This window comes from Kryptolebias marmoratus, linkage group LG2 (assembly GCF_001649575.2).
Source record: "Kryptolebias marmoratus isolate JLee-2015 linkage group LG2, ASM164957v2, whole genome shotgun sequence".
NCBI classification, from domain to species: Eukaryota; Metazoa; Chordata; class Actinopteri; order Cyprinodontiformes; family Rivulidae; genus Kryptolebias; species Kryptolebias marmoratus.
The window spans coordinates 5,692,889-5,705,272 of record NC_051431.1 but is presented as its reverse complement, the minus strand read 5'-3'; the positions used below and the strand labels follow the sequence as shown (position 1 = coordinate 5,705,272).

Genomic DNA, 12,384 nt, shown 5'->3' with positions numbered 1-12,384 from the left:
CCACTTCTGCTAACACCAGGCTGGTATGAATTTTATTTCCATCAAGTTTATTCAAAACACTGGGAATGGAAACTGCAGCCAAGTAATGAGCAGACATTGTTCAGTTTAGAAATTGTCTGATTTTACTGAAAAGGGGAAGCACTTTGACTGCATCTTTTTAAACAGTAATTGTATACAAATAAATGTCAAGGCTCATGATGAAGAGATGTACGGAAAAAGACATTAAAATTTTCTAGTTTTGTGTATTTTACAAGTTTTTTAGATGTTACAGTAACATTCATTTTTTACCTAATCTTTTCCTAAGGTATTGGCACGAAGGATGGGTCGGCAAAAAAGGACAAAGACTTCCGAGGGAAGTCTCAGAAACAGGTGCAGTTCAACCCAGGCCAGACCACAGCCACCTGGAAAGTCAGAATCCTGTCAGACAGCGAGTATGAAGTGTCAGAGACTTTTCAGATTCTCCTGTCTGAGCCGGTGATGGCAGCTCTTGAATTTCCAGAAGTCGCTACTGTGGAGATCTTGGACCCTGGTGATGGTCAGTGAATTTCTTCCCGAAGACTAAAATCTTGCTTAATTTTTGCAAGGTTAAATAGTTGTACATTTTTTTGCTTCCTACTCATACATCTTGAGTTACTTTAAAGTAGATTTAGGAAAATATTTTTTCAATTATTAATGTTTTTAAGTGTCTAATGTCACGAGTCTAACATGACTCACTAAGTCACTATTTTGCGCATGTCTAGTAATTGTATTTTAACAAATTTATTGTAACAGAGGATGACAGTTAGGTTTCTTTTTTTTTGGTGGAACACAAAGCCATTTGGAGTACAGCAACATGAGTACAAAACAAGTTTTAATGTAAAACATTAAAAACTGATAAAGGATCAGGCATTTATATAGAAACCATAAAACATGATTAGCTGCAACAGCATCAGTTTGTTTGTTTTTCAAAGATCATTTAGCTCAGTTTAAAATTTCTTGAACCCTTATCAAAGTTCTTTTCATGTTTAGATGAGATTATGGAAATTTTATCTTTCATCTATCTGAGGGCATCAGAGCATCATAAATACAGTGTTTCTGTGGAAGATAAAAGAAAACTGTAAAAATACTGTGAACACAACCTGATTAAAAGGTTGGTACATAAACAATAAAATGAAATAAATAAGTGTCAGCAATGGAAGCATTGTCTTTTCACAGCTGTTGTGAGCAATGTCAAAGAGATGTGATATTAGCTGCAGTAATGATTTGCATGTGAAACAGCTTGAATAGAGGAGAAAAAGGTGCTGCTGAAAAAGCCCAACAGAACGATGACAGAGAACAACAAATATGGATCCCATAGGGTTTTACTGTGTGGAAAAGAAGAATTTGCTGCAAACATTGTATGCTAATGAGCATGTATAGCTGAAACTTGTTTTTGAAAATACTGATCCCTGAAGGGCAATCAAAAAAAAAAAAAAAAAACTTGCCAGCTGCCTCTTTTTAAGATCTGAAATTTTACTTTGTTTTCTTGTGCTTTAAGCAGAAATTGTCATCCTACAGCCCAGCCTATTATCATAGCATTAAGCTGCTTTTGGTTTTTAAAGTTTAAACATATTTTAGCCACTCAAGGTCAAATAAACTCTGAAGGCTTATAAAAAATGTATGTTGTTGTTCTCTATTCTGAGAACAGAAAAACAGAATAGCCCAAAGACTGCCATCGAGAATCTGTACAAATAAATTATTTTAGACCACACTGAGTATTTTAGCTCAGATTGGGAACACCCGAATGTTAGCAATAAGATATATAGAGTTGCTTTAATGTCCTATACATTATAAAGGCACATTATGCTAACTCACCAACGCTTTGTTAATGTGGCTATCAATAATGCTCACTGAGAGGAATACAAAACTGAAGTCTGAGCTCTGTGGATTTCATGGATGAAATGTTCCAAACTCATTACCTTTCTGAATGTCATACAAAGCTAGAGAAGGAGACAAAGAGATGAAGAGCCACCATTGAAACATCTGAGGAACAGATGAAGCGATTCAACCTTTCCCAGCCTAAAAAACAGAATTAAAACACCTTATTATTCAAGCAAATTTATGCAGGCAACTAGCAAAATGCTTTTTAACTGAGTGAGATAAAGATTTTGCCTGTTTTTTTTCTCTCTAAGGACCAACTAAATAGTTTTGTGTTGCATATGTTTTTCTTTTTTTGGGGTCCATTTGTATCATCTAACAAGTCAATGTGTCTGCAATGTGTCTTTTAAGCTGTGTAGTCCAATTATGGGTGGTAAAATGGATACGGAGTTAATGGTGATGTTTAATAAATAATAGAAACACTAACAACATAGCAGTAATGAGAGCTGTCATTGTTCCCTGTGCAGTGCAAAAGCTTGCAAATTAGGAGTTTTATATTCTATATGTATATTTTATGTTCTAAGGTTTTTCTGTCTGCAGTTGAAGTTAAGTTCACTTTTCAATAATTGTTGTGTTCTATTTGCATCCTATATGCAAGACATATCTGTGTATCAAAATTTAACATTCAACTTTTTTACCCCACATAACAGAATCCACAGTGTTTATACCATTGGCTGTGTACAACATAGAGGAGGACATCGGTGAGCTGCTTATTCCTGTTCACAGGAGCGGAGATGTCAGTCAAGAGCTTATGGTTATATGCTACACCCAGCAAGGTAACACAATTCCCATCAATGTGGATTTAAATTACTGTGGTAAACTGCTTCTCCAGTTATTCCTGTCTTGTCTGATTTAAGTCTATATTTATAACTCCTCTTTTCAACTAAATTTGTAGAACTGGCATCTTAAAAGCAAAAACAAGCCCCTGTATTGACATCTCTGAAGTGTTAATTACTTCTGGTCTAATCTTGTCAGCGTCGAGTCACAGTTACTTGATCACACATCAAAAGTAGATTAAGCATTTCACTCATGCAGCAGTTAATCTGTGTATTTAAGAAAACTGAAGGACCTAAGCAGTTTTGCCTTTCATCGTTTACTTGAACAGGTGAAAATAGACATTTTAATAAAAAAAAAACAGACTCATTTGTGAGGAGAGAAAGCTTGATGTGTTAAAGAATAAAAAATAATCCTTTTGTGGTTAAACAAAATTATATTCTTTATTGTGGTGAAAGCTTTAATTATGTAATTTATTTTTTGCCTTTTCAGTTTCGGCCACAGGCACTGTCCCCACCACAGTGCTGTCCTACTCTGATTACATCTCCAGGCCTGAAGACCATCACAGCATCCTGCGCTTTGACAAGGGAGAGATAGAGAAATCCTGTCGGATAGTGATAATTGATGATTCCCTGTACGAAGATGAGGAAAGCTTCAATGTCACCCTCAGCATGCCCATGGGGGGCCGCCTGGGCTCAGAGTTCCCCACAGCCAAAATCATAATCATTCCCGATATGGATGATGGTAAGATGTCATTTTACTGATTGTAAGTATGCATTCAAATGCAATCAGTCTAACAAATTAAAGGGCTTTGATTGTTCAGAGACATTTTAGCATATTTTGTTTTATTCTTTTTCACTTTCAGTTCTAATTAAAGACCCAGAAAATCTCTAATTACTCTTTTTGTTCCTCAGAGGCAGTGTTTAACCAAATTAGAAGTTTAAAAGTATTTGGATTAACATTTTGACATCAAAATCAAACCAGTTTTGGAAAAGGTTTCATAGATTTGATACTTTCTAAACTCTTCTGTAAAAAAAGCAAGTGAATATAGAGACACAAAACATCTTGGAGTGAATGGTAGTGTGTTTTTGAGTTTTTCCCATGTGGGTGTGTTTTTGCTTCAATGCCCATGACTTGGGGAGAAAAGATTTGGGTTTGCAGCCCTACGTTTTGAAGGCAAAGAGTTTATCTCATATCTGCAGGCTCATACAGGAGGGCTGTTAGTCTCCCACATCTACCTGATGTCTCTTTGTTCCCCAACACCTGACGGCCTCTCTTCACTTCTCTATCACTCTGACAATCTTTGCTGCTGCAAAGTCAAGACTCTCTGTTTACAGACAGAAAGCTGTGGAGCTTAAAAATTCATCATAATTGCAAAACTGTCTTTTGGTTTTTTTTTTTTTTGTTAAAATCCAACTGCAGATTGATAATTGAAGAGATAATGAAACATCCAGTCCTGAAAATTGTTCTCTGAAAGCAAAAAGTTAATTACTGGAAACTTATTGAGGCACTTTTCTTTTCTCAGTGTGATGATATTCCACCTGAATAGGACGTATGTATGTTTTACATTTGCAATAGTCTTACTGTTTGCACCTTGGCCCTCAGCATAACAATTTTTTTTTAAAATATTAGTCGTGAGTTTTTCAAATATTTAGCAAAACGAAAATATTTGCCCATTCATTTCCTCAACAAAAAAAATAGGTAAAGATTCTTTACAATTTTCTTTTATTATTTCCTCCATTTGGCCTGTTGTCAAAATTTCTTTTAGGCTCCTGAATGAGGTTTTACACCCTTCAGTAATTTAAGCAGCTTTAAAACATAAGAACCTATGCATTTGGAAAGTCTGTAACCTGAGAGTAAACAGAAGACCTTTTGACCCCATACTGTTCCTAACTGCAGCCTGTCTGAACAGCTGCTGAGACTCACCTGCCAGTTCCTGCTCCATCCACTCTTCTTTACAAAGAAATATGTTTCCATCGCTACTATTAAATTACGTTCTCATAGGTTTTGTTGAAGGCTCTGACTTTAACGTTGTCAGTCATGGATGGTTTTGTAACTGCCATGTGTAATGGAGATATAATAGTTTCTGACTTTTTGTCTGCTTTTTATTTGTTCAAAATGAGCACTGAGATGGTTTAAAATCAAGTAAATAGATGAATAAAGCATATAAAAGTAAGAAAGTATTCCAAGAGTTATGAACAGCTAGCTTAAGATTTACTTTGGAAATAAACTCAGATAAACAAAGCAAAAGATGAATGGTTATTGAAACTATACTCCTGTTGGGGTAAAGTTTATTTTTACTGATGAATAGTATATTGAAGTTCATGCATTTATGTATCTTTAGAAAGCTGTGGAGGATAAATTTTTTGCTTCATAGAGTCTGCCGACGTATGCGTGTGGTGTTGCAGCGGCATTGACTATTTATTTGCTTGAGTAATCCTTTTTTATTTGCTAAATGTCAGTTCATTTATGAGATAACTTAAAAACATATTTTCACTCAATTGATTCAAGAGTTCTTGTTATGTATTTGCTCAGTGTTATCATTGATAGAAGGGTTACCACATTACAACTCTGTCTGACAACCACCACTAATGGTTTATTTACTCATTACTTGGACAACTGAGTAGACAATGAAGAAAAAAACAACATATTTTGTTAAACCCTAACTGCATTACAGTTAGAATTTTGAAGGACCACTGAGCCACAGATGCAGAGCAGTCGTCCTCCAGTGAGATAGTTGGAGGTTCAATTCCATCATGTGAAATGTCCCTGAGCAAGACACTAAACCCCTAACTGCCTCCGATGTATATCCCATCGGTGTATGAATGCGATCTGAAGCCATGATTAGATATAGAATGATTTATTCAGATTAGGTTTATAGAGATGTAGCAGAGGGCTGTATGAATCTGTGTGTGGATGGGTAAATGAGGGCAGATTGTGCTGTAAAGCGCTTTGAGTGGCCTCTTTGGCTAGAAGGGTGCTATTTAAGTACAGTCCATTTACCATTTAGCATTTACAATCTCTGGATCTACCACTGACTCTTAATGATGATGACACCTGAGGCTGACCTCAGTTAAGCTGCACATCTGAACATAAAAGCATACAGAGACAAGCAGTATGTGTAAAACTGGCTAATTAAAAACCTCCAAAAGTGTAACTGTAGAGTTAAGTTTGGATTGTTGCAAGCATTTAGGGTCACAGTTGTATAGAGTATCTTTTGACTTTCGGAGTCTTTCAGCTAAAGGGTTTTAATTTCAAACCTTCCTTTCAGTGTGGAGTTAGCAGATTATAACTGTTTCTGTCAGGGTTTATTCAAGCTGTGTTGATTTCCTTATACATTCAAATGACATACATGCTAAATTGACCATATTTATGAGTGTTTTGTCCTTGTCAAGGCCCAGCAACTTGTCCCGGATGTACCCCGCCTCTCAGTCAGTGTCAGCTCAGATAGTCTCCAATCCCCCATAACCCTAGACAGGGTGAAGTTGATATAGAAAATGGAATAATGTTGTCGAAACATGAAGAGGGAGAAGAAATAAGATGATGTCAACCCTTCATGTCTCTCCTAAGGGAGTTGATAATGAAAAGGCTTCAGCATTGATGCTGAAGTAAATGGTAAACAGCTCTGAGGCAAGAAAAACAAGATTGATCTCCTGTCTGAAAGGGTAGGGAGGCAGCAGGAGATTCATTACCACTTTTAGTTCAGCTGTTCTGGCTAAATTCAAGCGTGTAATCCAGGTTCTGGTCTCTAAATGCATGTACAGATCTAAGGCAAATGGGGCAACACATCTTTCTTTGTCATCCCTCCTTTAGAATAGCTTTCAAGTGTTGTACTTGCATGTGCAGAAGGAGTCTGTGCCTGGCCAAGCACCTGGCCCTGAATGAGATGTCTATATGCTGGAACTCCCCAGGAGGTTTTTTCAGCAGCTTTGTGGGTTTTCAATTCAAATAGTTTGTATAAAAAAAAAAACAAGAAAACCTTTAGCAAATTTAGCAAAAGGGTATTTTAACAAGATGCATAAGCAAGTGTACTTAAGTCCATGAATAAAGTATGAATTAGAAACAGGTCAACAATGTATACATTTTTTGCTTTATGCAAACAGATCACTTTGCATTTCCACATGCTAGTAAGTTCAAGTAACCACAAAGTCAACTAATGAGGGTTTATATTTGCATTGTTGCTTTTCTTTTTAACTAAACTGACTTAAACCAAATGTAACAACGTTTGAGCACCTGTGCTGTGGAGGAGAAGGCACATTTTCCTTTCAACAAAAACATTAATTTCACTAATTAACATGCAAAATTATCCAGAAAAGAAAAAAATATAGTCAGCTTCCTAAAAACAAAAACATTAGGCAGAATTCAACATACATGTTTCAGGCCTCAGCTGCCTCTCTTCTAATTTATTTTGAATAAAGCGACATCTTAAATAGCTAAATTGAATTCTGGGTATCTTACTTTGATTTGTTAGCCCAACCAGCCAATCAAATCAACTGACAGAGGTGGCTGTGGCTCAGGAGGAAAAGCGGTTGTCTGCCAATTAAAGAATTAGTGTTTTGTTTCTTGCTTCCCTGACCCCAGGTTCCCTCTGATCTGCATATCACTATGTGTGTTAATGGCTGAATGTGACTAGTAGTGTAAAAGCATTCTGAGTGGTCAGTAAGACTAGAAACGTTATAAATAAATATACTCTATATACCATTCATTTACAGTTCCCTTGTCTGATCTTGTGACTGATTCTTGCTACAGTTTTGAACTTCATGGTCACCTACTGTCAGGCTTTATTGCATATACATGTAAATGCTTCATTAGTTCACAGAAACTGAAAGCTTAGCAGCTGATTTTATTTAGAAAGTATCACCAAACATGCCAAAGTTCTACTAGGCAGTGTTAAAAAACATTTTCTGTGCATGTCAAGAGGACATTTTGTTTGGTTGAGGGATGAAATTAGTATTTTTTTTCCCAGGTATTTTTTACATTTATTGTGAATCTTGTTAAATGGTTTAAATGGAAAGTAACAGCTTGCTACAGAGTCATTTGGAGAAAGAGCTGAAAACTGTGCTGAGGATAAGCTGCTATGTGTACATTTGCCTAATAACCTTTTGCACACTTTTTTTTTGTATCCCTCTGAAATGGATGTGAAATTATGAATCATATTGTGCTAAAAAAAAGGGAACGTTTACAAGCTGTCCGGTCTGTCTACATTATCATGAACAGCTGCAATCCTTACAACACCAGCTGTTTTCCCAAGTGGCAGACATCACGGAAGCCAAATCCCTGTGATTTCCACCTTGTTGCTTTTGCCTGCAATTGGTTTGGAGAAACTTGTTCTTTCTTGCAGAGGTAATTGCTGTTTGATATCGTCTCTGCATCCGGAAAAATGTTTTTGGTGGGGTCAGACTGTAAGACATGAAATTGCTTGTACAGCAGGACTTGGCTGGTGTATTTATAGTCTTGTGTCACTCGCCTGTAGATTCGACTCGGTTTTGAAAGTATTATTACAAACTGTTTTAACGATGTGTGGCAAGAATCGAGGGGAAACATGCAAACCCTGTCATTTTGTCCCACCTGGATTCCGATTTTTAAAACATATTAACAGATGTCCACAACACTTAAGCAAATAATACTTTAGGCCAGTCTTTTGACACTCAGTCTGTTTTGAAAATTCAGATATTTGTTGCTGTCCTAAGATGTTATTGTTGTTGGTTTTCTGCACTGAATAATAAATTGCTCATAAGAGTTTTGTTGGAGACAAATTTTTCTATTGCACAGTTGGCAGCGGAGCATTTGCCGGGGCTCAATTGAATTTCAGCATTAAAGAAGCCACTTAGCGCTGTGGGAATTCTGTGCAAAGTTCAAGTGAAATCAAGTCGTCAGAGGAAGTTTAACAGCGTCCTCAGGGATGTCTGTGTCTTTTCACATGTCTCAACTTTAATTTTATGTTCACACATATTTAACATGAGAGATATTTAATTTGCAGCATTGTTCTGCAGAACAAGGGGTAAGGCACAAGGATTTCATAAAAGGAGTTCTTAAGTGTCTTTTTTGCATTCTTTTGTTTCAAATAAAAAAGGGTAGTTTTATTATTGTATTGAAGCCATCAAAATGTTGATGTTTCTCATAATCTCATAATTTTTGCTTCAAAAACTGTAAATAAGTTAAAGCACCTTGAAGTTTGGTCTAAATTCAGGTCATCTCCACTTCCATCTGTGTAACCTTAGATGTGCTTTCTGGTGTCAGAGTTGCTGCTGAGCTGATGGTTGCAGAAGGTTTACCTTTCAGTTAATGGCCCTTAGGTCTTTGAAGCTTTTTGTTTGTGTGGTGCAAAAACCTTATCTGATTACTGGATGAGTCCAACAGAGCCCGAGTTCCTGGCTGCCATCTTCAGCCTTGTAGATCTGATTACTCCTCCAGGTAGAGACCCAGTGCAGGCAGCCAAAACCATCTTTGTTTGGTTTCTCTGTGGGGAAACGTTTTGGCAGCTGCAAGTCTACAAATAAAGCATTTATTGTCCTGCCCATATCATGACGATTTAAGCATGGAGGCGCTCTGGCCTTTGCTTTTACACTATTGCAGGGTTGTTTTACTCATGTGAAAAGATTCTTTAAGAAATGCAAATTTGCTTAAATGTATATAATTTTCTTTTTACAATCTTTATTTATTAGCAAGCCATTACATCTAGAAAGCAACATATACATTTCTAAATGTCCTCTCAAAATTAAAATTTTCTGGTAGAATAATTGCATAATGAGGTACAATAAACATTTTTTTCTGCCTGGCAGCACCATTGACTGACAGTTATTCTCTATCTCTATCCTGTTTTGTTTTTTTTCTTCTTTTTGATGAGATAACATAATCAACAGCAAAACGGATTTGTTTTGTAAATTTATCATTTGGTTCCACATTGTCCATTTTTACCATTTTATTGGTGCTGAGCTCCATTGTCATGGCAACAACAACTCTGCCTATAGCTATTGTCATTTGCTCTATTTATTCACTGTTTGGTCACAGCTGCTTTCAAAAGCACAATGTTTTTACAGCTAAGTTGTATCTGATTACTGATCACAAAGAAATATTTAATAATTTACAAAAATATGTCCTTTTGTTTGAAAGGATTGTGCCTTATTTGGATTCAGTTTTTGACTGCCAGTGTTATGAATTTGTTAGTGGCTAACCACACCACCCAAAGCAAACAAACACAAAAGTCCACAATCTAGCAACCATCTCACAAACATGATGACATGCTGGACAGCAGTGAAAGGAGTGTAGCTCTTGAAGAGTTAAAATCACAGCAGGTGAGTTTGGCTGCAGTGGAATCTCAGCTCATAGAAACACTAATTGCAGTCAGACAGGCCTGGGCTGGCACTTCAAGCTTTACATCCCTCAGACCTCCTGTCAGACATCCTGTCTGCCTCTCAGACCCATCACTATCAAAGTCAACACAACCAGCAGGCTCATCCAGAACAGAACTAGGAAATTCTGTTTTGCCCCAAGGTTTCTTTTTGTCTATTAAACTTTGTTGCAACCAGCAACTACTTCCAAAACATAGTGGCAGGATGTCAAAAAGTATTTTTTAAGGTCCACAATTATAGTGTTGACTACCTACTACTAATCTGATGGAATTGGCCCCTTGGTTTTCTTTTAATTACAGATAATTTAACAGAATGTGCTAGCCAATAAAAATTCAAGTGTTCAGTTACATCAAACATTCAGATTTATTGTTCTAAGTGTGTTATGGACTCTGTACTCCTGTGTTTTCACTTTTTATATTTATTTCCCTCTGTTCTCTGTCGTTTCCAGATCCTGTCTTCTACTTTGGAAGCACAGAATACCATGTGGATGAGAGTGATGGCTTTGTGGAAGTGCAGGTGTGGAGGACAGGGACTGATCTTTCCAAAGGAGGAACTGTCACAGTGCGTTCCAAAAAGACAGATCCTGTCTCTGCTGAGGGTATGTGTCTCTGATAAACATCCTTCTCTGACATTTCAGCTAGTTCATGCTTAAATAAATGTAAAGTAAACTAAACAATGGACTTAAGTCGTCATCCTGTCAGTCTTTGTATTCCTGAGCTCATCTGTACAAGAAGATTTCCACTCTGGATATGCTGAGTGGATGGCCTGGGGAATGTAAACATTTTTTTAGGTTCGGAGAAAACGAGGCCAGAGTCTCTTAGTTCAGACCTTGTCTTTTAGGCATTCGATGTACACATTGTTGTGGAGGTAATGCTATTCTGACTGGAAACTGAGTTTCTGGGATGCATACTGATTCTTCTCCACATTGGCAAGCATTTTTGAGTCCAAGACTGATTGCTATTTCCTCAAGTCTTCCCTATAGCTTCTATTATCTCTTACCCTCAGGCAGTCATCTCCCTTTTCAGAGATTCTTAACAACTCCTCTCCCACCTGCACTACAACTGTAAAGGCAACTAGCTTCTTATCATATGCAGGATGATAGAAATCCAAGCCCATATATATCTGGGTGATAAATTTGGGGAAAAAAGGGCCTGCAGGCAAAGGTTGAGGTCTCATTACAAAGGCTCTTTAAAGAATGGCAAACGAAAAACCAGGAGCTGGACATCAGAGAACTCCAGCTCCTGGCAATGTAGCTTAATTCATGAATTTATTCATAGCTATCAACCATGAGACAAAATACTTTGTCGTCATCCAGTGTATGGCATTTCATCTTTCACCTTATGTGGCATTCACAAATTAGTAGTCTATATGGGGCCAATATATCCTGTTATCACTGAAATATGCTGTTTGAAACATGTCTTACCTGTCTTGTGTTGGGGCGGCAGCGGGTGTGGACTATATGGGGATCAGCCGGAATCTGGACTTTGCACCAGGGGTCACCATGCAAACGATTCGCGTGACCATTCTGGATGATCTTGGTCAGCCGGTACTGGAAGGACCAGAGAAGTTTGAACTGGTACTACGAATGCCTATGAATGGGATCCTTGGGGAGCCAAGCAAGAGTGTCATCATCATCAATGACTCTGTTTCTGACTGTGAGTAAAAGTCATCATGGTTATCCAAGTTTATTTAAATAATTACCCAGTGTATCTGATGTTACTAGTTCTGTTTCTAATTTTTTGATTAAATTATTTTGTTCTATTTCATCCCTACTGACCGCCAGAGGGCGGTGCTGAAAGCACTGAATGTTCCCTTCGCGCATGCGCAGTTCGAGTAATAGTATCAACAGAGTCACACTTGTGACACATCGGATGATCAATCAGAGGCTATATAGCCTGACGTCATCCGAGGCTCTGTTCCTTTTTTTCTTCTCGCATGCGGTTCGCTGCACATGGCATTGGCCTTTTCACCGTCGTTGGACGCCCGACTGCCTGTTGGCTGGAGTTGCGTTATATCGCCCTCCGAGGGCTGCGACGGATTTCTGTCTGAGGCCTACTGTTTGTTGCAGCTTTTGACCGCTCCCAATTTTGTGTGGTCTTTCGTCCTGTCCGGACGTGGCTGACGGTGTCAGCCCCTTTTTTCTCTGATTGGTGACGGTAGCGTCTCGCACCCTCTCCCAGCTTGTTGCAGTGATCGGTGACGGCTGTGTTCCGCGCCCCCTCTCCCGATCCTGCTCTGGTTTTTTCATCGCGCCGCTGACCGCGTCTGCCTGTCGTTGGTCTGCTGGTTTTTTCTCTGACTGGTGACGGTAGCGTCTTGCACCCTCTCCCAGCCTGTTGCAGTGATCGGTGACGGCTGTGTT

At 38.0% G+C, this 12,384-nt stretch overlaps 1 protein-coding gene across 1 annotated transcript in view; it reads left to right on the top strand.

The window, feature by feature from the left end:
• frem2b (FRAS1 related extracellular matrix 2b) overlaps positions 1–12,384 on the top strand; it is a 61,704-nt gene that overhangs the window by 24,667 nt on the left and 24,653 nt on the right. The window contains exons 4-8 of the mRNA XM_017416302.3: positions 305–535; positions 2,547–2,672; positions 3,163–3,414; positions 10,471–10,620; positions 11,468–11,677. Coding sequence (XP_017271791.1) covers positions 305–535; positions 2,547–2,672; positions 3,163–3,414; positions 10,471–10,620; positions 11,468–11,677 — 969 coding nt within the window. The remainder of the gene's footprint in view (positions 1–304; positions 536–2,546; positions 2,673–3,162; positions 3,415–10,470; positions 10,621–11,467; positions 11,678–12,384) is intronic.